Source organism: Eptesicus fuscus, chromosome 20, assembly GCF_027574615.1.
Source record: "Eptesicus fuscus isolate TK198812 chromosome 20, DD_ASM_mEF_20220401, whole genome shotgun sequence".
Lineage (NCBI taxonomy): Eukaryota > Metazoa > Chordata > Mammalia > Chiroptera > Vespertilionidae > Eptesicus > Eptesicus fuscus.
Genome location: NC_072492.1, coordinates 33,666,247 through 33,693,602, shown reverse-complemented (window position 1 = coordinate 33,693,602; position 27,356 = coordinate 33,666,247). Strand labels below are relative to the sequence as shown.

At 38.6% G+C, this 27,356-nt stretch overlaps 1 protein-coding gene across 1 annotated transcript; it reads right to left on the bottom strand.

Moving 5' to 3' along the window:
- Window positions 1-4,303: 4,303 nt before the first annotated feature.
- PSMD12 (proteasome 26S subunit, non-ATPase 12) lies at window positions 4,304-23,162 on the bottom strand. Its single transcript, XM_008149408.3, has 11 exons — window positions 22,955-23,162; window positions 16,805-16,864; window positions 16,588-16,716; window positions 15,180-15,287; window positions 13,484-13,588; window positions 12,065-12,214; window positions 11,833-11,967; window positions 10,986-11,098; window positions 10,156-10,330; window positions 8,035-8,112; window positions 4,304-7,162 (listed from the first exon to the last, which is right to left on the bottom strand). The coding sequence occupies exons 1-11, from the start codon at window positions 23,060-23,062 to the stop codon at window positions 6,953-6,955; spliced, it is 1,371 nt and encodes a 456-aa protein (XP_008147630.1). The 5' UTR covers window positions 23,063-23,162; the 3' UTR covers window positions 4,304-6,952.
- Window positions 23,163-27,356: the final 4,194 nt, after the last annotated feature.

Genomic DNA, 27,356 nt, shown 5'->3' with positions numbered 1-27,356 from the left:
GCAATCTATTGAAAGTCAGCCCTTGACACAAGGGCTTGTCTCACTCCCATCCTCTGCCTTCCCTGCAGGCCATCCGCCTGCCTCAGTGGCAGTGTGGTGGTGAGGGGAGAAGGAGGGAGGGAGGCGGGGAACTCAGGCCTATGCTGGGACAGGGAACTGGGGGTGGGTGGCAGTAGACATGGCCCCTTTCCCAGGGGGGCAGAGGGCCAGCTCCCTCCAACCCCCCCAGCCAGCCAACCTCCCGCAGTCCCTCCCCCCGCCTGTATGAATTCGTGCACCGGGCCTCTAGTTTCATATAAATGGAACCATGTCATATGTGATATTTTGTGTTTGACTTCTTTTCACTTGGCATTTTCAAGGTTCATCCTCATTGTAGCATATATTGCATTTCTGATGTTCCTATTCATGGCTAAATAATATTCTATTATATGTCTATACCAAAGTTATTTATCCATTCATCTTCTGGTGGCCATTTTGGGTAGTTTCAGCTTTTTGGCTATTGTGAAAAGTGGTGCTATGAATATTTGTGTACAGGTATTTGAATATACTTTTCAGTCCTCTTGGGTATATAGGAGTGAAATTGTTGGGACATACAGTCATTCTTTAAGTTTTTGAGGATTCACTAAGCTTTTCCACATGACTCACCCATTTTATATTCAATTTTACCTTTAAAAAATTGTTAAATCATTTTTTAAAAATTATGTTTTAATTGATTTTAGAGAGAAAGGAAGAGAGAAACACACAACCGGAGATCAAACCTGCAATAGGGTATGTGCCCTGCCGGGGACTCAAACCGACAACCTTTCAGTGCATGGGACAATGCTCAACCAACTGAGCCACACCGGCCAGGGCTTGATTTTAACTTTTTTTTTTTCTTTAAATATATTTTATTGATTTTTTTACACAGAGGGAGAGGGATAGAGAGTTAGAAACATCGATGAGAGAGAAACATCGATCAGCTGCCTCTTGCACACCCCCTACTGGGGATGTGCCCGCAACCAAGGTACATGCCCTTGACCGGAATCGAACCTGGGACCCTTCAGTCCGAAGGCCGATGCTCTATCCACTGAGCCAAACCGGTTAGGGCTGATTTTAACTTTTTGAAATAACACTTAGAATCCTGGCTAGGTAGCTCGATTGGTTAGAGCATCATCCCAATAAGCCAAGGTTGAGAGCTTCATCCCAGGTCAGGGCACATACAAGAATCAATAAATTAATGTATGGATAGGTGGAACAACAAATTGATATTTCTCTCTTTCTCTCTAAAATCAATGTAAAAATACTTTGTAAGCATCAAGTGATATTTATCATGGACTTAATGGTAGGTTAAATAAATCATGATCGTAAGTTTGTTTATTGGGGTCAGATCAAGGTGAGCTCCTTATATGATTTTAGGCTATTTTTACATGCTGCTTCAATTCCATGTGAAAAGCGTTTCCAATAAGGGGGTCACGGGTTTTGGCTATAACTTCTGTATCTATTTCGATGGTTAGTGATATGCCAAGTTTGCAGGTTTGATCCTGGTCAGGGTACACACAAAAATCAACCAATGAATGCATAAATAAATGATTCTCTCTCTCTCTCTCATCAATAAATTAAAAAAAAATGTTGCCCTCTCAAAGGTTACCTTCGTGGTCAGGTCTTGCCAGCCAGGGAACCATTATATATTTGCTTATACGCTCTGGTCCAGGATATGTTGGTGTTATCTAAATCTTACAGAAAGAACTCATTTCCCAACTCTGTAATCCCTAAGTCCCGACAGCAGAAGAAAATCCCATTATCCTCCTCTTTTGAGATCTGCATTCTAAAAGATGAGGGAAATGTGGTCGCTGTAGCAGTTCCATGAAGGAGGGGCACTTTGAATAAAATATCTGCCCTGCATTCTTCACACAATAAAAATCAATGTGAAGGCATCGGGAGACCAGCTGTTTAGTATTCTGTAGTGAGGCATTATGTTGTGCAGGCGGCAGTGGCAGACCTGATATGCATTTTAAGAAATGTTTTATTTCATCCTAACATTTCCTCTGCTCTTTCTGGAAGATTAGTTAGCCCTTTTAAACTTAGTCTAATTCTTTGAATGCTCAAAAACTTTAGATGAATATAATACTAAAATCTTGGTCAAGTAAAATTGGTTTACATCCTATTGCTTTAACCTTTTTACTTGCTACACTTGCAAGTGACATTTAAGCATTAAAAAAAAAAAAGCATTATGAAACCAGAAAGTTTTCATAGGAAAATTTTCATAGTTTAAAGAAAATGTCCAAAGTTCAAATTAAGATATAAACAGGGTACTGAATTTAGAAATGTTAAAACTTGAAGATTTTTTTACTGCACTGTTGGTACTCATACATTAAACAATATGGCTGTATGTACAACAATGCAGAATTAAGAAAAGGTGTATTTGTAACACCTACCTTCTTCCTTGTATATTAAGCTGCTTCTGTTGAGAACATTGTTTTTATAGCCTAAAGTTCATAAATACTTGGCCCAGATTTTTTTTTTTTTGAGGATGTAGTGTCTATTTCGCTACTTTTATGATTCATACAGAATAATCCTTTTTCTTTGTCCCAGTAACACCAAATGTGCTTTAGATTTTTGGGTACTAAAAGCTTTGAGTCCTTAATGTGTTTCAGATACAAGACCACCTGTAATGAAGAGAGGAGTGCCTTATTTAATGTTAATTTAATGGGACTTATGCACATGATACATCCTAGATGTGGTTGAAACTTGGGCTTCAAGTACCATTTACTTGGGCTGGTAAATCTGATCACAAGTAGTTCCTATCTCACTGACTGGGCCCCCTTGACAGTAGGTATGAGAGACAGCTCTTGTGGAATTTGTCATCATAGTCACTGGGATAAGATTTAAAATATTAATAGCTTTGCCAGGAATTGGTCTCCCTCTGGTCTACCACACAGTTCCTTTGTATATAAATATCCTTTTGGCTTTAAAAGCCAATGTGCAAACTGAGTGAAGGGTACACATTCACTCTCTGCACAATCTTTTCTCTGAATCTATTTCTTAAAACAAACATGCAGATATGAAAGAATTGAAAATAGGACTTGTCCACTCATGTTCATTGCAACACTAGTCACAATTGCCAAAAGGCGGCAACAACCCAAGAGACCGTCAACAGATAAACAAAATGTGATACATGCACATAATGGAATGCCCTTCAACCATACACTGTTCTGACACATGCTACAACATGGATAGACCTTGAAGACATTGAGTGAAATAAGCCATACACAAAAGGACAAAAATTGTATGATTTCACTTGTATGAAGTATCTATAGTAGGCAAATTCAGAGACAGAAAGCAGAATTTATTGAGGGCTGGGAAAAGATAAACAGGGCTCCCAATCTTACAGAGAGACAATAGCAGATGATGAAACTTCTGCAGTCTTTCAATTCTTTCAACATAGCAATTATTAGGCTCCAATTTTGGAACATTGTTTTATATCCACTGAAAAAGTGAGAGCATTTCTCCACATCTCAAGAGACACAACAAAACCAGTTTCAAATCACTAGACTCAAAAACAAAGGCACTGGATAAGCATCACTCTGTAGCACAATCTTAACTTCACTGATGTCCATGGTCACTCAGTATTTTTTCTCAGAGTAATATTTTAAAAACCCCAACATAGTTATTTTCTATATTTACTCCAAGTGTTGTCTGGAAGAGTTCTCCAAGTGTGATCCATGGATCAGCTGCATCTGCATCATCCAAGAACTTGTTAGAAATGAAAATCCTTGGGTCCCACCCCAGACCTACTAGATCAGAAACTCTGGGGTGGGGGTCAGGCAATCCTTGTTGTAACAGGCCCTGTGGGTGATTTTGATGTGTGCTGAGTTGGATAACCACTGGTCAAGAGCACAAGTAGGCATGGCCTGTCCCCAATCCCAAATTAGAAAGACTTTGGGGAGATGGGGTGGGGGTGGGGGGAGCCAATAAGTACAAAATGTTTTCCCACTACTTAAGAACAAGTGGATGCTGAAACCGGTTTGGCTCAGTGGATAGAGCGTCGGCCTGCGGACTGAAAGGTCCCGGGTTCGATTCCGGTCAAGGGCATGTACCTTGGTTGCAGGCACATCCCCAGTAGGGGGTGTGCAGGAGGCAGCTGATCGATGTTTCTAGCTCTCTATCCCTCTCCCTTCCTCTCTGTAAAAAATCAATAAAATATATTTAAAAAAAAAAAAAAAAGAACAAGTGGAGAGAGATAACATGATTTTTAAAGAAAAATGAAAATTATCTATCAATTTTTGTTTGTTTTAAATAGTAAGAGAATTAAAAAGAGAAGTAATCTTTTAAAGTATGAGTTTATTGTCCAGGTTTTCTTAAATACCCACAAATTGGTGCTTTTATTGCAGCTAAATCCAGGAGCTGAAAACAACTTAAAATAAGTACTTTTATCATACATTTAACACTTATAAGAGATAGATTGAAACGGTATGAATTTTAAAGAGGAGGTTTTTGATGATTCAGTAACAAGATATGGAAACTGAGATACAGAAATAGCTATTGAACTCTAAAATATGTTATACAGAAATAAAAGGTGTTTCACTTTTTAAAAATCCTAAAAACAGAAGCTTGTCACCTCTCTTGCTGGTTAGTAACCTAATCATGAAAATGATAATGAGTTAAGTATTAGCTTCTCTATTTAAAATAAAGTGACTCTGTCCTTTTCATGAATGCTGGTTTAGGTCTGAAATGTAAGACAGGATTTCAGGTTTAAAAAGAAATCACAAATATTTTACCACCCTAGGTTAACTGATTCTTCTTTGTAACACTAAGAAGTTGGTAATAACTCTTATATTTGTTTGGACAGAAAAAAAAAACAAGAAATGGATGAGCAGTTAAGCAAGTCAAGTGGGATTGGGTCACTGGGACACAGTTAACAAGTGGCAGCAAATCAGAACACACAAGGAGCTTCGCTGAGGGTGAGCACGTTAAATAAAAAGGGGAGCATTTGAGGTCTTTATATCAATGTATTTGGCCAGAGTCTAGGTTTGGCAGATACAAAGGGAATGAGTCCCCAGAAAGACTAAATTAATGAGAAGCTAAATTCAAATTGGCTTAAATTCGATTTACAAATTAACAATGCAAAATAATTTTATTTTCTATCCTTTTCACTCAAAAGAAAATTAAAACCATATTCTTACTGCTAGTGTGAAGTAAATGTTTCTGAACTTGCGATATTTTTGGTTAGTTTTTAAAGATAAGTGATAGCAGATGTTGATGTTATTAATGTGACCAATACATTAAATTTCTAAATAATAAAATTAGATTAATATTATATTATTCACAATGACTCAGCATAAATAGTAGAGGTCCCACAAATTGTCCTTAGCCATGGGATCATGGGACAATTTAGTGATCATTATATGGAAAATGAATTGAGAAATGTTTCCCTTTCTACATTTGTATTTTATAAAAATTAGCCTCATACTTTCTTTAACATCATTTTAAATAATCTAACATTGTTTCATTTTTCTCTGAAATAAATCAAATTTTAAAAACTTCCAAAATTTGCTCATGTTAATTGATCTCAGATGTTCCTTTTGACAGTGAAACTATTTTTAATTCTAAAAAAAATGTTAGTACTATACCATTTGGTAAGAGAGTGGCCTGAAGTCTTTTTGGGAGAGTCATTTTCTAAGCATTTTAGGTTGTTATCCAGTGTTCAAAGGAACTAAAGTTCCTATAAAGAGATAATGAATTTGGAGCATTAATGATGCAATCAGATATATTAAGTTAAAGCCACAAAGTCTTATAAAAAAAAATGACTTTGTTGTGTTAAATTGTGCCAACACAACATCACTTGATTTTGTTCAAAAACTGGTCAAGTCAAGGGAAGAGGGTAAAAATAAGCTACTGTGATTAAAGCCAGTTAGACCCCCCTAAAAAAGAAAAAAGATTTAAAAAAAGTCTATATAGCCTACCAAATAGCTCCCCCATACACACTCAGGCTAGAGACTTTTTGCCACAATACTAAAATACAAATTCTTCACAAACCACAACTCTATCCCAAATGTTCCTATATGTTCTATGTTGCTTTTACAATTCTTCTAAATAGCCCTGGCCAGAGTGGCTCAGTTGGCTGGGCACTGTCCTGTGCACCGAGAGGTTGCTGATTAGGGTTAGCATTCTTGGTCAGGGCACATGCCTGGGTTGTGGGCTCGATTCCCAGTAGGGGGAACGCAGGAATCTCTCCCTCTCCCTTCCTTCCTCTCTAAAAATTAATAAAATTTTTAAAAATCTAAAAAAAACCCACAAAACCAACCCTAGTTGGTTTGGCTCAGTGGATAGAGCATCGGCCTGCAGATTGAAGGGTCCTGGGTTCGATTCCGGTCAAAAGGGCACATGCATGGGTTGCAGGCTCGATCCCCAGTAGGGGGCATGCATGAGGCAGTCGATAAATGATTCTCTCTCATCATTGATGTCTCTTTCTCGCTTCTTCTCTGAAATCAATAAAAATATATTTAAAAAAAATCTTTTAAAAAATCTACTAATTCATTTACAACAGAATTTATTTAAAAAACCACTTAAATCACTACCCCGTAAAATGTTCAGAAACACATGTAACCATAGGAAATAAACGTGCATATACTGCTTTTATTATCATTATGGTTGTTAGCGGAATAAAAACAAATGGCTAAAAAGGTTTCAAATGATAGACAAACATCTGGGTAAGTTATGACACCATGTTTTGAGCACTCAGACAATAGAAATGTATTCTATTTTTGTACCAATTGCAAATGAAAAGTTAACAATGAAATTAGGGAGTTGAAAGGTTAAAAAGGGGCCTCAAACATATTCACTATATTTTAAATTTTAGACAAGAGTTGAGAATAGGAAAAAAGAACCCAACATATACACCATAAGAGTCTTTTCTTTTTTTAATGACTTCCAATGTTAACTCTTTTCTAAAAGCATTAGGGCACTGAGACCCTTATTGTAGATTATGTATCATCTCCTCTTTGGCTATGAGGTGTGTAGTTTTGTTAACTAGAGACATCAATGAGTTCAGTTTCTGAGACCAGTCATTTAATAAATTATTTGGATCCTTGGGTCTCTGGAAGTTGATAATTCCTGCCAACCTGTCTACTTTAGCAAAGATGGTCTTGTTTACTACGAGATTTGAGAGAAAAGCCTCTGACTCCTGCAAGAGAGAAAGACAAATTGGATTAATACCAGATAATTACAGATAATAAGCAGAATTTAAGGAAAGCATTTTCTAAACTCTTCATTTAAGAATATGCAGAGCTAAAATTCATTAGTAATAGTTAGCAACTGCTGATTTCTTTTAATAATGTATGGATTTTACTGAGAGTCTAGGGATGAATAGAATCCGAGTCCACTCAGAGTCAGGTTCAAGTATGAATCTACTCCCAAAGTTTCCAGAAATGTCAGGGTAGAATATATGCTCTGCTACTTGGCAACTATTAGCCATGGACAAGGCATTTTGCTTCTAAGGACTCTGGTATCCTCATCCAGATATGAGAAGTGCTAATGAATTAACCAACGGTCAACCTTCTAACACTCCATGATTCTTCTTTTCCAGCTAAACTGTCGCAGCTACTCTGGTTACAGAAATGGCTTTTCAGACCATTACTGTGCATTTCACTTACCGCCTATTTCTTTGGTGGTGTACATTTTATCAACATGAAATCCAGATCTGAAAATGAAACCTCTCTATAACGTCCTGGGACCTTTTCAAGTGAACTATGGTCAAGTCTCCCTCATATCTTTTATTTCTACAGTTCACTTTTGTGAACCTAAACATACTTATTATAGAACATATACCTTGAACTTCAAATTAATCAATGGAAAACTAACATATTTAAGTGACAATGTTAATGTAACTATAAAAAGTATTTAAGCAATTTTTTGGTACTTAAGATAGCTTGGGGAAACTTATCACCTAAACTTAAAGTTAAATAAAACAAAATTGATTACCTCACTTGATTTTTATAAGTCGATTGATATTCAAAATGAATGGCTACAAATAAAACAATGAAGTTTACTACTTACATCAACAGATAGATCCAGAAGTTGTGCCATCCTCTTCATTGTTATCCTCGTATAATACTTGGCCATTATTCTAATATTCTGGGGAGAGGAGAGCAGACAAAGAGAACACAACAGTTGTCAGTAAGGCTACAAGTCCATTTGTTTTCAAACAGATTTAGTTAAAATGTCAGATTCAGAGCTTTTATTTTTTCCATAGCCCACCACTGGAATGTATTTTGGTTTCTGCAGTTATTTGCAAATTATTCTGAGTACTCTCCACAACTCTCTTAAAATATACAGTCAAAATATAGGTTTATCTTAAATAAATTAGTGACAAAAAATTATAACTGTACTAAAATATATTCGCTATATGCAAGAAACTAAAGTTAAGCTTTTCCTAATTATGACAAATTTTTAAAAGGTTAACATTTTTAAAAATTGAGATCACCTCAAACATCACTATTAACTATTTAAAGGTGATTTGAAATGAAATCCCTAATTTTTACTGGAAATGGTACTAAAGTTAGAGACTCCTCTTTATTATTCTTAATATTACTAACAGAATAAAAGTACTCACAAGGAAATATGGGAACAGTGGGGAGAAAAATGAACTCATCTTTTAAAAAAAATATATTTTTTTATTGATTTCAGAGAGGAAGGGAGAGTGAGAGAGAGAAACATCAATGATGAGAGAGAATCATTGATTGGCTGCCTCCTGCACACCCCTCACTGGGGACTGAGCCCGCAACCCAGTCATGTGACCTTGACCGGAATCAAACCTGGGATCTTTCAGTCCGCAGGCCAACGCTCTATCCACTGAGCCAAACCGGCTAGGGCTATATATATTTTTAATATATTTTTATTGATTTCAGCGAGGGAGAGGAAGAGATAGAAACATCAATGATGACAGGGAATCATTAGTTGGCTGCTTCCTGCACGCCCCCTAATGGGGACTGAGCCCGCAACCCAGACATGTGCTCTTGACTGCAATCGAACCAGGGACCCTTCAGTCCACAGGCCGACACTATCCACTGAGCCAAACCGGCTAGGGATGAACTCATGTTTTAATAAGTTGCATCTCTTCCCAACTCTATCAGGGTCAATGGCAACACTAACCTCTTAGGAAGTGTGAGAACTATTCTAGCCCCTACTTTTTCCTCTATACTTAAATTCAATCAATAACCAAATTCTATTGATTTTCTTTCTTAAAATAATTCCATTCCATCTGTCATCTTCAATACCGTGGTTACTGCCTTAATTCAAGTCCATACAGCCCCTCACTTAACTAATCTTTTCATCTTGTCTTTTCTCTCTCCAAATCCATTCTCCACACTTACTCCCAGAGGAATCTTTGTAAAATACAGGCCTGGCCATTATCCTCTCAGAAGTTTTCACTATGTGTGTACAATCTGTGTTGTGATGCAGACCCTTTCGACATCTCCAACTTCCTTTCTCACTGGGCCTTTTTCTTGGAGGTCCCCAAGTTCCCCTGCTGGTTTGTGCTTCTATGCCCTTGCTGGGACTATCTCACCTGCCCAAAGGGACTGCTCTCCCTTTACCTGCTAACTACATACTCTTCTTACAAATCATATCTTCTGTGTCAATGCCTATGTATCTAACCTGACTACTCTTCCAGGTAGAGCCAATCAACTCTCCTTATGCTCCCCTCTATATATACCTGCACCACAATATCTATAATGCTTTTACTTACAAATGTGCCTTCCCTATGGTTTATTTTTAAGTTTTTTTAAGATAGCAACCATGTAATACTCTCCGCTATGTCCCAGCACTCTGTAGTGTCTGTCTGGCACATACAGGGCTCATAATAAATGTGTTTGTTATATGAATGAATGCTGGCACAATTGAATCTGTAGTGACACCAAGAAGAAAGGGCAGGTTTAAGATATGTTACCCCATTTCCAAAACTACCAAGTGAGTATCAGATAGAAAACATTCTCCCCATTCTCATCATCCCTCACATTAAGAAATTCCTTCTGGTATATGTGCTACAAAATTTTGGATTCTTGAGAGGTCCTCTCAAAATGAAGCATGTTAACACATTTAATTATCAAACAAAAGTTTATGCTCAAATTCACTAAACTTGACTTTTAAATTGTCATCTCTATCATTCCAGATCCTTACATGTTCAACAACTCTATTCTTCAAGTCTTTCCACCTTTTATCACCTTCTTCTGTATAACCAAAAACATCAGTTGCAGGACTTTCCAGAGAACCTTTTCTTAATTCCATTCCATAGTCTTCGACAAGTGTAGCCCAACGCATCAACTCCATTGTGGTAAAAAGCTTTAAAAGATCCCTGTAAATGGTATAAAACTTAATATTCCAAATCTGTAAAATAACTTTCATCCAATATAACAACAAGAATTTAAATATCAACAGACTTTTAAAATAAATTTTTATTTGCAGAAAAAGAGCCAAGTAGATTATTAATGTTACTAATTTTGCTACCAGTTTTCCCCATAGTAATTCTGAATATAGCATTCCCATGCTTAACATTCTGCTCTCCACTATCTTGTATTTGCCAATCTCTGTACTAATGAATATAACCTTTTAAATGAAACAGATAAAAGAAAAATAACTTGTAGAAAATAAAAGCCCATCGTGCTTATGAAGTATATGTCTGTTTTATATAATAGGTTTTCAGAAGTATGTACTTCAGAAAATCATAAAGCCCCAACTACTGATAAAAACTTCATCAAATGGTTAAACAAAAGCTGCTATAATTAGCTTGAAATAAAACTTCTACTTGATAAGTGGTTTAGAATGAAGTATGCAATCATCTCATTACATTAATTTCTAATGCAGAACTATAAAAAACATTTTATTATCTCCAATTGTATTCTCTAATACAATCTATCAGCAGCCAATTAAGTGTACATTTAGGTTAACCAATTTTCTTTCAAAATGGTGCTTCTACTGAGGTATATTAAGCTAATTATAAAAGTACTTACTTATATTTAGGAATTTCTTCTAACTTCTTGTCACCACTTATTCGGTGAACCAAATCTGATTGTTCATTATCAAAAGGAGCCAATATAACATAGAGGACAACACTTTTCAGAGCCTGAAACAGTCACACAACATAATAGATTATATGCACGATTAGAAACAATGAAAACTTTGGCAGGAACTAAAAAATCATGAAATAATTATATATATTCATTTTTAATATTGTACTAAAAAATCTTTGCTAATTTGAATTACTTCCTGGGCTATTTTTAAAACAAATGTATAAAAAAGAAAGTTCATATAACAAAATTATATGGAATACACATGTAACAATTTTTCAAAGTAATAGGTCTTTATCTGTAACCTTGCTAGCAGGTGACCTGCTGTACATTACACACACACACACACACACACACACACACACACACACACACTTAATTGATTTCAGAGTGGAATGGAGAAGAAGAGAGAAATAGAAACATCAATGATGAGAATCATTGATCGGCTGCTTCCTGCAAGCCCCCTTCTGGGGATTAAGTCAGCAACCCTGGCCTGTGCTCTGACTGGAATTGAACCTCACCTCCTGGTTCACAGGTTGATACTTAACCACTGCACCACACTGGCCAGGCCATATATTTTTAATAGTAAGTCTATTTCTTTCAAGGTGGTAGAGTATTACCACAACATGTCTGAATCAGTAAGGATAAACTGAATTATCAACACAGTGAATACAAAGCAGCATTATAAAATTGCACATAATTACTGAAGTTAAAATTATTTCATAATAAATTTAAAAATGCAAATTGTTCCTCATAAGTATCAATGTCAAGTATAAGAATATGTTCTTACCTGTTGCCACTTTTCACTTTCTGCCTGTATACAGGGAGTATCATATATTGCTCTGTAGTGCTTACAAATAGACAAATAGGAGCCCTCGTGTTGATCCAGCTGAATCATTAAATTATAATATTTTAACTTTAATTTCTGAAAAAAGAAAAAGAAAATTGACAAGATAAATTGGGGTTTATTTTTTTTTCCCTAAACATTTTTAAAGTAAATTCATATTGAGACATATACTTGCCTCTGTATTTTCTTCCTGGAAAAATTTGGTATTAATTTTCTTGCTGATGATCTGTGTACGAATGTAGTCCTTCACAGCTAGGCAGAGCCTCATTTGCTCCAAAATAAACTCCACTCGCTCTTTCTTTTCCATTGACCCGTAGGTTTCCACCTAGAAGAGGAGGTCCCCAAATTAATTTATAATATTTTAAAACTGCAATAGCATGAAATACATATTAAAATATTCACCCTTGATAAATAGTAAGAACGTTCACACATTTTTAGAGAGTGCTGCTGATGATGATATAGAAAACTAGTTTCCTCCAGGAAATTACACAATAAATTTTTTATTTTGGTGTAAAGTTCCATGAAAAAAAAATAATTTTTTTTTGGCATAGCAAAGGTGGAGATTTATTGAAGAACAAGTACAGACTCGCACATGGGGAGAGGAAAAGAGTCCCACAGAATGGACTCCCACCTAGGGAGGGGGAAAGGGTCCCCAAGTTCCATGAATTTTAACACATTCATAAATTTGTATAACCACTTTCAGAAAAACATCAATGTGAGACAGACACATCAACTGGTTGCCTCCAGTACGTGCCCTGGACCAGGGGCCGGAGCCCGGAGCAAACCCACAACCCAGGTACGTGTCCTTGACTGGGAATTGAACCTGCAACCTTTTGGTGTGCGGGCCAATACTCTAACCACTGAGCACACCAACCAGGGCTAGAAGCTAAATTTTGAGCATAGTTCATGTACATTTTTCTGGTGAGACAGTCTATGGTTTTTCTCAGATTTCTTTAGCTCTTTGCTATCTCATTTTAAAGTTACTCTTAAGAATTGACCACCAATTAAATATTAATTAAGAACAAAGCCAATAATTAATAGCAAATTCTTAAGGCATAAGTAAATGGTATATGAAATACTGATTTTATTTAAATTCTGAGAATTAAAATGTTCAAATAATAGCACAAAATCAAGGTTAACTTGTTAATCCTAATTTATTTTCAAAACTTCTTTAGAGCCCTAGCTGGTTTGGCTCAGTGGATAGAGCATCGGCCTGCGGACTGAAGGGTCTCAGGTTCGACTCCTGTCAAGGGCACATGCCTGGGTTGTGGGCTTGATCCCCAGTAGGGGGCATGCAGGAGGCAGCCAATCAATGATTCTCATCATTGAGGTTTCTCTCTCTCTCCCCCTTTCCCTTCCTCTCCGAAAATAAAAAAAATATATATTAAAAAAGCAACATTTCTTTAGAAGTTAAATGTATTTGGGACCATAATTATTCTATTTCCAGCTACTTGAATAACCCCACACTCTACTGTATTCACTCTAATTCTTGGTGCTTCAGAAAAAAGTAATAAAGTGCCGAAATAAGCTATTTCCACAGGCAAATAATGCTGACTAAACAAAGTTCCACACACTCTACAATGCAGCATCTTACCTGTAACTCTTGTAAAATGGAGGCTGCCTCTTTGACGTCACCACTTTGCTCTTTGATAGTTGCTAATGTTTTAGTTAGTCGAGCACGTTCAATTTCAACGTAGATCTACAAATACAAGAAATCTATTATAATTACCAAAATCCCTATAGAAATATATCAAAAATTTAAAGATAGAGTTAAACTATTATTCAAACGAGGCAGAGTATTTATTTTAGAGGTATTGTGCACTTTATCCTCCATGTACAAGCAGAGCTATATGGTACTTATACTTCACAATCATGCAATTTTTAAGAAAATGTCTCTATAAAACATTACTCATATTTTGCAGCTTTGCTTTGAGAACCTAAATATAAAATCACTGTGTTTAATGAATGACAGACTACATGCTACATAAGTGGCACAACCTTTAAAAAGATTGATTACTTGAAAAATAACACCCTTTACAAAGAGCATATACAGTCCAGTAGCCACAATTCAACCAATACTCTAATTCTGATTGATCTTTAAATACAATGCTACTTCCTTTAAAAATATCTGATCTCGCCCTAGCTGGTTTGGCTTAGTGGATAGAGCGTTGGCCTGAGGACTGAAGGGCCCCGGGTTGGATTCCAGTTGAGGGCACATGCCCTGGTTGTGGGCTCGATCCCCAGTGGGGGGCATGCAAGAGGCAGCCAATCAATGATTCTCTCTCATCATAGATGTTTCTCTCTCTCTCCCTCTCCCTTCCTCTCTGAATTCAATAAAAAAATATATATATCTGATCTTGATAAGTATTGAAGTTACTAGCATTTTTTGTAGCTATAAGTAATAGTACATTGGTAACTTCCAACAAATTAAACATTAAAACTACAACTACATAACTTACAGCCTAGAAAAATAATTTTCATGTTAAGGCTTGCCCGTTTAGCCTTTGCCCTGAAGCAACCCCCCTTTCCCCAATCCATCCCCCAAAGCCTTAATCTCCAATAACAGACTACTTACAGTTTCCTAAATATACTAGGTGTTTCTTACTTTGATTTTTTTTTTTTGTTGTTTATTATTTTCCCTTATGTGTAAAATGCCCTTTTCCCTACCCCTGGCCCTATAGAATTTCTATTCATTCTTAAAAAGCCAGCTCAGCTATCAACTCTTTGAGGCTTCCCTGGGCACCTCACCCAGTCAATCCCTACCTCTATGCTACAGAGCACTACAATGTCATGACACAGCCCCGTAATTATTTTTATAATTGATCTCTCTGAGGTAAAATAATAGTTCTTGCTCATTTTGGACCTAGCACAACAGAGGTACTCAGTAACATTTATTGAACTGATAAAGAGACAAAAAGTTAAATACAAGCGAAGTTTTTGTCTTCAAACCACAAAAATCTATCTAGAAAGAAACGTATCTACCACAGTCACCATTCTGTATTTGCCCTTTTTTAGAGAAATATAATATTGGGGGGTTGGGGGTGGGGAGGATGACATCATAGTAAAATTCTGAAAATTAACCTCACCCTGCAAATACTCTAACAATTTAAATATTAGAGTGAAACCTTAGCTATCCCAAACATAGACTTTTCAAGCAGATTCAGGCCAGGGTGAAGAATTAACCTTATTTTTACATACTAATAGAAAATGTCTAAATATAGTATAAAAGTATCTCTGAATACAAGTAAGAGAGTATTTATCACCATGAGTTATACCAACAGACAACTCACCTTTCCTTCTGTAACCATTCGTAAAGTATCAATTAATCGAAGTTTGATCGGAAGGTCTGTGATTTCCTCAACGTAAGTACAGCATTGTTGAACCATTTTTGCAACAGCCTAAAATAATAAAAATCACTCATAAGTAAAATTCATTCCTCATACAGGAAAGGGAAGTACGTTATTGATGGAAGTGCTGTGGTTAAATTTGGTCTTCACAAGCAACTTCACACATGGAAATGCCTATAAAAAGAACATCAAAGAACATTAAAACCTCCCTGCTAGTTGGGAAGTACTGAATACCTAGGAACAAATCAATAAAGGTTAGGAAACCCTCAGGTGCAAGACTGTGCCCCTCCCCACTACAACTGGTGAACTGATTATGCAAAAGGAAAGGTGGAAAAGGCATGCCTGGCCACATCTATTGGAAGGCTTGCTAGCTAGCTTTTTTTGCAGTCAAGCAGAAACATATAGAAGAAATGAAAGCCCTAGCCAGCTTGGCTCAGTGGATAGAGCATTGGCTCAGTGCATAGAGCGTCGGCCTGCAAACTGAAAGGTCCCAGGTTCGATTCCAGTCAAGGGCACATGCCCGGGTTGTGGGCTAGATCCCCAGTGGGGGACTTGTAGAAGGCAGCTGATCCATGATTCTTTCTCATCATGGATGTTTCTATCTCTCTCTCCCTCTTCCTTCCTCTCTGAAGTCAATAAAAATATATTAAAAAAAAAAAGAAGAAATGAAAACAGAATAAAGACAAAATAATAATAATAATAATGAAAAAGAAAAGCAGAGTTCAACTTTGGCTATGAGAGAAGTGAGGCAATGACCAGCAGATAATATGATTAAAGAAAGAGTCAGTGGCAGAGGCAGAAGGTAAAACAGTTCCATCATCTGGTTGGGGAGGAGCCACAGTCACCCATATTCATTTTGATAAAATGTGATAGTGAAAGAACAGCATCTCTTGCCGCTCCCCCGCGGCCCGTTTCCTCATAGTTAATATAAGCAGGTTAGACTAATTTCCTCCAGCTCTAATATTCCATCTAGGTCAGGGGTCAGCAAACCTTTTAAAATAATTATAACAGAATCATTTAAAATTATAAACATGAAGATATGGAGCAACATGGAAATATACCAAAGTTGTATCAACACTCACTAAAAGTTGCAAATATATACAGACTAGAAGAAGAAACAAAATAAAAGCAGTTATGAGAATATTGACAGAATTTTAAACTCTTTAGAATGTTGATTTAACAGATTTAAAACAGATTCACAGAAAGGTTTTCTGGAAGTCCTTATTTAAATGCAAATGTATTGAGAGGGTTAATGGGGGGGTAAGGGGACATATGTAATACTTTCAACAATAAAGATTAAAATAAATAAATAAATACAAATGTATTTATTTTTGAGCAATCATGAACTTACTTGTTTTAACTGACTCCGTCTTTTCGACAAAAGCATAATGTTTTCATTAAGTAAATCCCATTCTTTAGCCTCATAACACATCTTCACTACTGCAACTAAGATACGGGATGTAGACACCATATCAGAAGCCTGTAAAAATGAACATATATCCAAAGTTAATGGAACCATGTTAAATGAAATTATTGGCAACTGAGGTTTTGCACTATAATCTACTCACAGTACGGGTTTGTTTTTCCAAAGAAAGAAGGGTTTCAATGACTTCTTGAAGTCTTCCTTCCTAAAATAAAAGATTAAAATGAACAATGAAAACTACCACCACCAATACAAAAACCAAATAACTACGCTAAAATGAGATGCTTCTGACACTGAAAAGAAAGAAAATCAGCAGCCTATTTTAGAGGAAAAGGACTACTCCATAACTACTTTTGTACTTTTCATGATAATGCTTGCTTTTCCCAGGGATTTCATAGTCAGTGATTTCCAACCTGGGGCCCATAAGCTACCTTTAACATTTCAAAATACCTAAGTGAATATAGAACAACAATGATTTAGCACCTGAGCAAAACATCAAGTCTATGTTTTGAATTCTAATTTATCAACTCAGTGCAGTAACTTCTGTTTGTTTATCTTATTCTAAACAGAGATTCTTAACTGGCAGTCGCAAGTGTCTTTAAAGAATAAAAATAGGAAAATGAATTTTCTTTATAAATTTCCATAACAAATATTTTTAAATCATGAAGTTTTGAGAAGAAATTAAAAAGGATATTTGGTGATAAAAAGATAGAAAACCCTGTTTTAATTTATCAATGGCTTTAAAAATAAAGAATTGCCCTGACCAGTTCAGTTCAGTTGGTTGGAGCATCATCATGCACACGAAAGGGTGGAAGGTTTGATTCCTGGTCTGGGTGCATGCAGAAGGGACCGATATCTATCTCTCTCTCCCCCTTACTCTCTCTAAAATAAATAAATAAATAAATAAATAAATAAATAAGAAGCAAGCAAGCAAGCTGAAGAGAAATGAAGACCAGCACCAAAACCGGTTTGCTCAGTGGATAGAGCGTCGGTCTGCGGACTGAAAGGTCCCAGGTTCGATTCCGGTCAAGGGCATGTACATTGGTTGCGGGCACATCCCCGGTGGGGGGTGTGCAGGAGGCAGCTGGTCGATGTTTCTCTCTCATCGATGTTTCTGGCTCTCTATCCCTCTCCCTTCCTCTCTGTAAAAAAAAATCAATAAAAAATATTATATAAAAAAAGAAATGAAGACCAGTTGGCAATACCAACACTTGCTAAATCAAAAGTCATGCTCTTAAGCAGATACTGATACAAATAAACTACACCCCTTTTTGCTACTGATAATAACCGATACCTCATTTGCAAAAACAAAACATTCTCCCTGGGACATATTAAGAAATGAAAAACAACAAAATTCAAACAATATAAACCTAAATGATAACCAGGACTAAAATAAGCCATCCTTTAGGAAGCACACATTTTGATAAAAACAATACCAACCCACAGCAAAAAAACAAAAAAAAAAAAAACAACCTGCATTTAAGATACTGATATTGCCGTAACCGGTATGGCTCTGTGGATAGAGCGTCAGCTTGTGGACCGAAGGGTCCCAGGTTCGATTCCAGTCAAGGGCACGTACCTTGGTTGCGGGCACATCCCCAGTTGGGGGTGTGCAGGAGGCAGCTGATAGATGTTTCTCTCTCATTGATGTTTCTAACTCTCCATCCCTCTCCCTTCCTCTCTGTAAAAAATCAATAAAATATATATATATTTTAAAAAGATACTGATATTAATTAACACTGAATGAATTGGAAGCAATGAAGAAGGTTTTATTTAGAAATTGTTTTTCTAATGCGGAAAAATATTTATTTTAATGACATTCATGGACAACACGTGAGTATTCTTTTATTGATGAAAAAAACTAATTAAGCAGCTTTTGAATTAAGTACAAATAATGTTTGGACTTTTCAAAAATACTGTTTCCATATTTGTCAAGGTAACTTTTAAACTATGACTTTTCTATGCAGCAGAATATGTACTGAAAAGCCATTGTTTGAACTTAATTAATTGAATCTTAAACATATATGATTACTAACATTTTAACAATGTTTCCTATGCAAAGGGGAGCAGCAGTTCTGAAAGCTCTACAGATTCACATATACAATAAATGCTGGCTAAATGTCCATCAGAGGAAAAGAACAAAAAACAAATCTATAGTACTGGCCCAGTGGCTTAGTCGGTTGGAGTGTTGTCCTGCACACCAAAAGGCTGAGGATTCGATTTCTAGTAAGGGCACATATCTAGGTTTTGGGTTTGATCCCAGGTCAGGGCTCCTAGGGGAGGTAACTGAGAGATGTTTCTTTCTCACATCGATATCTTTCTCTCTCAAATTGGTAAACATACTCAGATGAGAATTAAAATAAATACATAAATAATTTATAAATTCTTCAAAGTAAAGGCTAATAAGCCATAAAATATCACAGACTATTATACTGGAAACACTACTAGACATTTAATACAATCATCTTACTTTAGAGAGTAAAAGAACCGAGGACCAAATAGTTCAGCCACAAAACTAACCAGCAGAACCAGAGCCCAGGGTCCTTGTTTCCAGGTCCAAGTTCCCTTCACTAAACTAGACTATATTAGTTTAAATCACCCCTTTGCTTTGATCAAAATAATCTTATAGGGAAATGGTTACCATCTGGCAACAAAATATAGTACAAAAATAGTTAAAATGCAAATAACTAATTCACAGTCACCTCCTGCTGCATTTGCCTTTACTGTTAGTCACATGACTGTGATTGACAGAGTGTAGTTTACTATATGGCAAATTTAGAACTATTTTTTTAAAAATATATTTTATTGACTTTTTACAGAGAGGAAGGGAGAGAGAGATAGTTAGAAACATCAATGAGAGAGAAACACCGACCAGCCGCCTCCTGCACGCCCCCCACTGGGGATGTGCCCACAACCAAGGTACGTGCCCTTGACCGGAATCGAACCTGGGACCTTTCAGTCCGCAGGCCGACGCTCTATCCACTGAGCCAAACTGGTCTCGGCTAGAACTATAGTTTTTAAAGAACTGACCCTACATGAGAAGAGACCACATGCTGCTCTAGAGCAATGGTCTGCATGTATCAATGAAACATTAAATGTCACCTTCTCAGAAAGGTTCTCAGAGAACGCTCTCTAAAAACAAGTCATTCAGCATGTCCTTTAATACTCAAGTCCAGTGGGTTTCTTCTTTGCAATGACCCCCAACTCTGTTCTACTTAACTGTTTACTGTCTTTGTCATCCCACTAGAATGCAAACTCTGTAGTAACAGGGACAGTGTCTATACTGTTGACACTGGTGTTCAGTGCTCTGCATCTGGACAAGCACATCATGCTGCTTCTGCAGATATTACAGTACATCCCTTTATACCTGTGCCAGTTATTAATGTGCATGTCTTGCCTCCTAGGTGGTCTGTAAGTTCCTCTAGGGCTGGACCTTGTTTAATTATTGCTTCCCTTGCACCAAGTGCATATAGCATGCACTGAATGTGTTGACGTTGACCTGAACCTAATGGCTTACAATTCCTGATTCTTACTATCTCAGTGAGTAGGATGTGATAAGTTATATGGCTAACAATTCAGTACTATTTGAGGAACACTACCACCAACTTCATTATATGCAACTCCCAATTCTCTAGCCATCCCACTTTCTATGTTCAATCCTATGGCTAAACATCTTTCTCCTCCTTCCGTCCTTCCCTATCTAAGCATAGTTCTGGAAATTCCACCTCTCAATGCTGCCTTTTAACTCAAGAGGAACAAGTTGGCCAGAGCTATCAAAACTAACTTGTTGGAACAAGTGACTTTTAAAACAATCCTTGTAAATGAGGTGAATGACTAAGGAGCTTGTTTAACATCAGTACTTGTTGGGCATCTGTTAGTTCTGTATGTCTGTGTCCATCCTTTAACTCCTAAATGGATATGTGGCTGGAACATAATATAAACATAATCATCATAATAGCGAACATCATACAGAACTTACACAGCAATAAATATTAGTTATTATTGTTATTTGCTAGGTGAGTGTCAGGACACAGAAACAGAATTGTACTAGGTCATAATTGTAGGAAATTTGAATGGCCTGTATATATGTTTTACTTTGGCCTGTAGGTATGTTTAATTTGATCTACACAGTATTAGCTCAGATAGTATTTTTCTCCCTCAAAATAGAAGAGTTGACAAGGCTTGGCCTTCATCTCCAACTGGCAAAGATTAACTGGAGGTGAAGAGTTATTGCCCTTTTCCGTGGGCAGGTGTTCAGAAGTTCAGTTTTTCCTTACATGTGGCTTGCTAGGCAGGATAGCATAGTGAGAGCACAAGCTCTAGAATCCGTCTGTCTAGGTTTGCAACCTGGCCCCATCACTTTACCAGCTGTATGACCCTGGAGCATGTGACTCAACTTCTCTCAGCCTGCTGTCGGTAAAACAATAATAATAATACACCTATCACATAGGGCTAAGGCAGTGGTCGGCAAACTCATTAGTCAACAGAGTGGCAAACCGCGGCTCAAGAGCCGCAGTTTGCCGACCACTGGGCTAAGGTGAGGAGCAAATGAGTTCATGCATGTTAGCACTTAGAAGAGTGCCTGGCACTGCAGAAACTACTCAATAAATGTCAGCTATTGTTATCTCTCTGGCACTGTAGGTGTTTGAATTTTTCCAACCCTTAAGTTGCTGTTTCTTTCTTTTAATCCTCACCTGAGGATATTTTTCCATTGACTTTTAGAGAGAGTGGATGAGAGAGGGAAAGAGAGAAACATCAATGTGAGAGAAACACATCAATTTGGTTGCCTCCTGCACAAGCAGAGCACCCACCAGGGCCCGGCTGGAGGTTGGGAGAGGCACCTGCAAAGGAGGTACGTGCCCTTGACCTGAATCAAACCCGGGACCCTTCAGTCCACAGGCCCAGGCTCTATCCACCGAGCCAAACGAGCTAGGGCTGATGCTGTTTCTTTACACTCTCAACTAGAAAGCTCAGAGATGAATTTTTTTGGCTCTCCTCCATCAAGTGTACTGAACCTAAGAAATACAGATATATCAACTTCATCATCTTTCCCTATCCTTTTTTTTTTTTGGTAAAGCCCCATTAAATTCTTTTCTGGAAAAAAAGAGGGTGGGGGGACATTAAAAAGGTTTCTTTCTAAGACTAAGTGTCATGCATTACTCGTCACTCCTCCTGTCCCTGGATTTGTGAACACTGTAATGTACTTATACAGTAAGCTCCGTAGGGACAAAAACAACCCTATTAGTGAATGCACTCCAGATAGATAGCAATAAATGTCTGTGGCTGGAGACTGATCTAGGAACTTAATAAGCCCTGAGCATAACGAGGCCTTAGCAATAGCCCATGATGGAGCAGAGTCAACCACCACCTATATCCTAGTCAGACAAACCAAGTTTTGAATCCCTGGTTCTACCTATTAATAACTGTAACGCTGGACAAACAATTCTGAGCCTTTGTTTCTTTATACATAAAATGATACACAAAGTTGCCTCACACATCACAGGGGGCGTGGCAAATGTTTGGATCAAGTTAAATTTCTATCCTATGGGAGATAAGCAATTGGGGACTATTCAAGAACTCCTCTAATTAGTTTACTCTGCACTTTAGTGTCTATTTGTCTTTACTTACATAGTTCCCGCCGCAGGAATGACTCCTTCCCAACCCAATCTTACTCGTCAGGGCCCAACACAAACATTAGCTTCTCTGTAAAGCCATCCCTTATCCCACCAGTAAGAATCAACAGCTTCTTTCTCTGTGTTCCAATAACCATTTATTTATACTTGTATGGCATTCACCGCCAGGTATGACTTGTCCGATTCGTTATGTACACGAACTCCTCCAGGACAGAAACCCTGTGTTAATCACCTCGTACTATCACTTTCCTGCCCCCTTTCCTGGCCAAACACCAGGCGCATCGCCACGATCCATAAACAACTTGACATAAATTGATTCAGCAATAGAACGAAACTCCCTGATCTAGCCTGAATGCCGAAGCGGCCTTAACCCCTGGGAAACTACCAAAGTAAACGGTCAAGCGTATCCAAGGAAAGGCAAAAAGTACTCTCGGGGCCCCAACTCCTACGGGGAGGAAGTGACCATCTGTCCTGGGGAGGGTATTCACGGGCGCACCCCGCCTGGAGTCTCCCTGATCAGACGGCCCTGGGGTGTCCCACTCAAGTAGGCCTAACCCGGCTGGGGATGCGCGCTCCAGCCCTCAGGCCCCCTGAGGCCTAAGCAGACTCCGCGCGGTGACTCAGCCCCTGGCGCCCGCCACAGACAGCCGGCCTCCCCTCACCTTGGCCAGCTTCTCGCACTCGGGCAGACGCTGATCCACCGTGGCGCTGTAGTCCACCTCCATCTTGACGATGCGCCCATCAGCCCGCTCCGAGCCGCCGTCCGCCATGGTCCAAGCCTGAGCGTTCCTTGATGTCCCCCTTTCTCGGCCACCACTCGTCACCCACACCGGAAGCCGCCTGCGCACCCGCTCAGGCAGTGCGTCCGGAGCCCGCGCGAAGGACCCCACGAGGCCCCCTGCGCTGGCCGCCAGTCAGGCAGTGCCGCGGACAGCCCTGGGGGCGGAGCGAGGGGCGGGTTCGCCCACCTCCGGTTTTGTCTGAGGTGACAGACTTGAATCTAAAATTTGCGGTGAGGAAAACCTGTGCAATAGAATAGACCTTCCCGTATATTCTTAAACCCCTGTTTTGAAATGTTATGGTAATCTCGGACCCGTGGGCAAGTCGCTTAACTTTCCTCAAATCTCGGTTTTCTCATCTCTGTAGGAGCAGGCCGAAATAAACCCTAAAGAAAAAAGTTCTCACGTCTCATCTGGTTGAGAATCTTGGTGGCTTAACCTGTGGGGTCTTTGAGCGCTCATAAACGAAGATATGGCAGCGGCTCAAGTCAAGTATTCCTGGTTTGTTTTCGTTTTTACTCTAATACACTACAGTTGGTAAGAATCTGTAGACAGTTTGCGTTCCCTGTAGGACTCTTGCGAACATCCAACGAAATCACGGATGCGAGACTGTTATTTATTTATTTTTATTGTTTAAGGTATTACAAATAGTAGTACATATGTCTCCTTCCCCCCTCCCCATTGTTTTAATTCTTAAGAACCATTCAAGTTTTCTTTTTTATCAGCGCACAATTAGGGCCCCTATGAAAAAGCGTAGGATCCTTGAAAATGAAAATGAGGTCACGTATGGTGTGGTCAGAGTGTCAACAGTAGGCAGGGAAGCAAGTGGGAAAAATCCTGCAGTGGTCTACCTGTTTATGTTAGTGGTCTCCATTTTATCGGCACCAGCGTCCCTTTATATGTGCTGAATAGCCTTTTAAAAATATTGTTCTGTAATGAAAACCATGGATAATATAACCCGTCCATACACACGCCCCAAAAACATCCCAGTTGTATGTAAAGGAGAAACATAGCAAAATAGTATATAATTCAAAATATAAAAGCTAAAAAGTCTATAGTAGAAAAATACAAAGTGTCATTTGCTTGCATGCATAAACAATAACTGTAAATGCAAAAGATACAATTGCAGTAGGTATGTTCTATTGGTTCCTCAAGCATCAGCAGGTCTTTCTGTTGGGGGCATGATTTTTCCAAAATAGTGTACAACTTCTTGGTAAAGTCTGACTATGTCAAAGTATAATCTTCCATTGTTTTTCACACAGAGGAATTCTTAGAAGTTTTAGTCCATATTAAAAATTAAAAAAAAAAAAGCTTGGCATCAGTCAAGTGGAGTTAGAGTCTAGGCCTTAGACACATGAGTAGGTGTCTGGCAGGACATTGAAAAGTCTGACAGAACATGGGACAATATTTTATTGTGTAAGTTTGTTGCATTGCAGATGTCTAGCATTCCAAGTACATGCTACCATCTCCCTTTCCCCTCAATGATTGTGATAACCCACAATTCCCTTACAGATTCCTAAAACACTCTAGGAGCCAGTATGGTTGAGACGCACAGGCTTAGATGTTTTCTGGCTCTATATTTGGTGTGCAGTTGGTTTGACTAGAATAGACTAAAGGATTGGTAGGTGTACATTTTGTGAGAAGACTTTGAAAAGACAAAAAGTAACAAGGTTACGATAGAGTAAAAGAGCTATGGTATCCAGAACTCAAAAATAAGAGTGTGAGGGTGTCTAACAAAGAGGCAAATCTGTAATAATAAAAGGGTAATATGCTCATTAGACCAGACGTCATTCCGGACATCCTTCTTGACCAAGTGGGAGCAGAGGGAAGCAACCTGGGTCCTGAGTACCTGCCAGCAGCCAGAGGAGGGAAGTCCAGGTCCCGGGTGCAGGAGGGAAGCCGGTGCTGGCAGCTGGGGAAAGGAAGGCCTATTCTTGCACGAATTTTCGTGCATCGGGCCTCTAGTAGGTAGAGAAAACTCTAGTTGACTCCCACACAAAACTGAAGACCTATCGTCCTAATCTTGGAGGTAACCACCACCATAACAAAAATGAAAGCAAATGGCAATGTAAGGGATAGCTTGCAAAGGAAAACAAAAAATTAAAGAGAAATAAATAAAGAAGGAACTCAGTAAAAGTCTGACCAGTGGGTAGAGAAAATAGATAAGGGCATCATAGTAGAGACAGACTCTTTATAAATCCTTTATTTGGATTAGTCTGAGATTAAATCTGTGACATTGTTAGAAAGATTTTGGTTTCAGAAGAGAAAAATGGGCAATGGAAGAATAAGGAATCTAAAAGGTAGGATGAGCCCAGCAGGTGCAACTCAGCAGTTGAGTGTTGAGCCAGGAACCAAGAGGCCACTGGTTTGATTCCCAGTTAGGGCACATGCCTGGGTTGCCGGCTCGATCCCCTATGGGAGGCGTGCACGAGGCAGCCGTTCAATGATGTTTCTCTCTCATCCATGTTTCTCTCTATACCTCTCCCTTTCTCTCTCTCTCTCTAAAAAATAAATACATAAATAAATAAAAAAATAAAATATATTTAAAAAAATAAAAGATAGGATGAAATACTGATGGAAAAGTTTATTCAGAAAGAAGAGTGGTAATATATATTATGATAATAACTATTGAAAATAATGTGCCTATATAAACTAGAGGCCCGGTGCACGAAAATTCATGCACTGGGGGGGGGGGGCGGTAAGGGTCCCTCAGCCCAGCCTGCATCCTCTTGCAGTCCAGGAGCCCTCAGGGAGCGGTCTTAAGCCATCAGTCAGACATCCTTAGCACTGCCACCACCACCGCTGTGCTTGCCAGCCGTGAACCCGACTCAGGGCTCTCTGCATTGAGTGTCTGCCCCCTGGTGGTCAGTGTGTGTCATAGCAACCGGTCGTTCCACTGTTCGGTCTATTTGCATATTACCCTTTTATTATATAGGATTACTACTTTTGGTATATTTTTTGTTAGATTTGGCATTTCTGGCATGTTCAGCTTATAGTCTGTGCATATAGCTAACCCAAAATTCCTGCCTTTGTGAAGTGAACATTCTAATGGGGGAAGACAGACAAGTATAAATGTGTACCAGGGGGTGATAGCGTTTGGGAGGTAGTCAGCGAAGGCATCACTAATGAGCCACACCTCAAGTAAGTAAGGGAGTCCTGCATAGCGGGGGGATGAGGATTACAGGCAGAGAGAGGCAGGAGCAAGAACCCGGGGATAAGAGAAATCAGATCTGTTTGAAGACCAGCATGAGTGAGAGTTTGAGTTGTAGGATATGAGGTTTAGGGCAATTTGGCCATTATAAGGCATTGGGTTTTAATCTGAGTAAGATGGTAAGCCTGTGGGGCTTTGGGGCAAAGGAGTGGCATGAGCTGATTTACCTAGTAAAAGAATCACTCCAGCCCTAACCGGTTGGGCTCAGTGGTAGAGCGTCAGCCTGCGGACTGAAGGGTCCCGGGTTCAATTCCAGTCAAGGGCATGTACCTTGGTTGTGGGTACATCCCCTGTGGGGGTTGTGCAGGAGGCGGCTGATTGATGTTTCTCTCTCATCGATGTTTCTAACTCTCAATCCCTCTCCCTTCCTCTCTGTAAAAAATCAATGAAAAAAAAAAAAAAGAAAAAGAATCACTCCAGCTGTTTTGTGGTGACTAGGTTGGGCAGAAGCTGGAGACTAGTTGGGAGGTTACTGTGATGATCCAAGAGGAAAATGATGGTGGCTTGGACTAGGGTGGAGGCAGCAGAAGTGGTAAGAAGTGGCTGGATCCTGGATATAATCTGAAGATAGAGCCAAGATAGGATTTGCTGTTGGATGTGAGGGGAGAAGGAGAAAACATGCTGTCAAGATTTTTGACCTGCCTGTCTGGAAAGATGGAGCTGCCATTTACCAAATGGCACAGATTAGGGATGTGCAAGCCAGGGGAAAAGGGCAGCAGCCCAACTTTAACTATGTTAAGTTTGAGGTGCCTGTTGGACATCCAAGTGACAATGCTAAGAAGGCAGGTGGATAGACATGTGTCAAACTAAGGGGAGTCATTTGGGCAAGAGATTTGAAGTTAGGAGTCCTTAGCATATTGATGGTATGTAAAGCCACAAGATTTACATTACAGAAATGTTCCTGACATGTGTGTAGAATATTTGTTTTTTTAAATTGCCGATTTTAAACGCAGTGGTATTGGTATTTTCAAGTTTGTTGTGAATCATTTTGCAAAGAAAAATACAGTGTATTTTATCTTTTGAGTAAATCTCTTGGTCCTGTGTAGAATTTCTTCATGTCAAGTACAATTATAT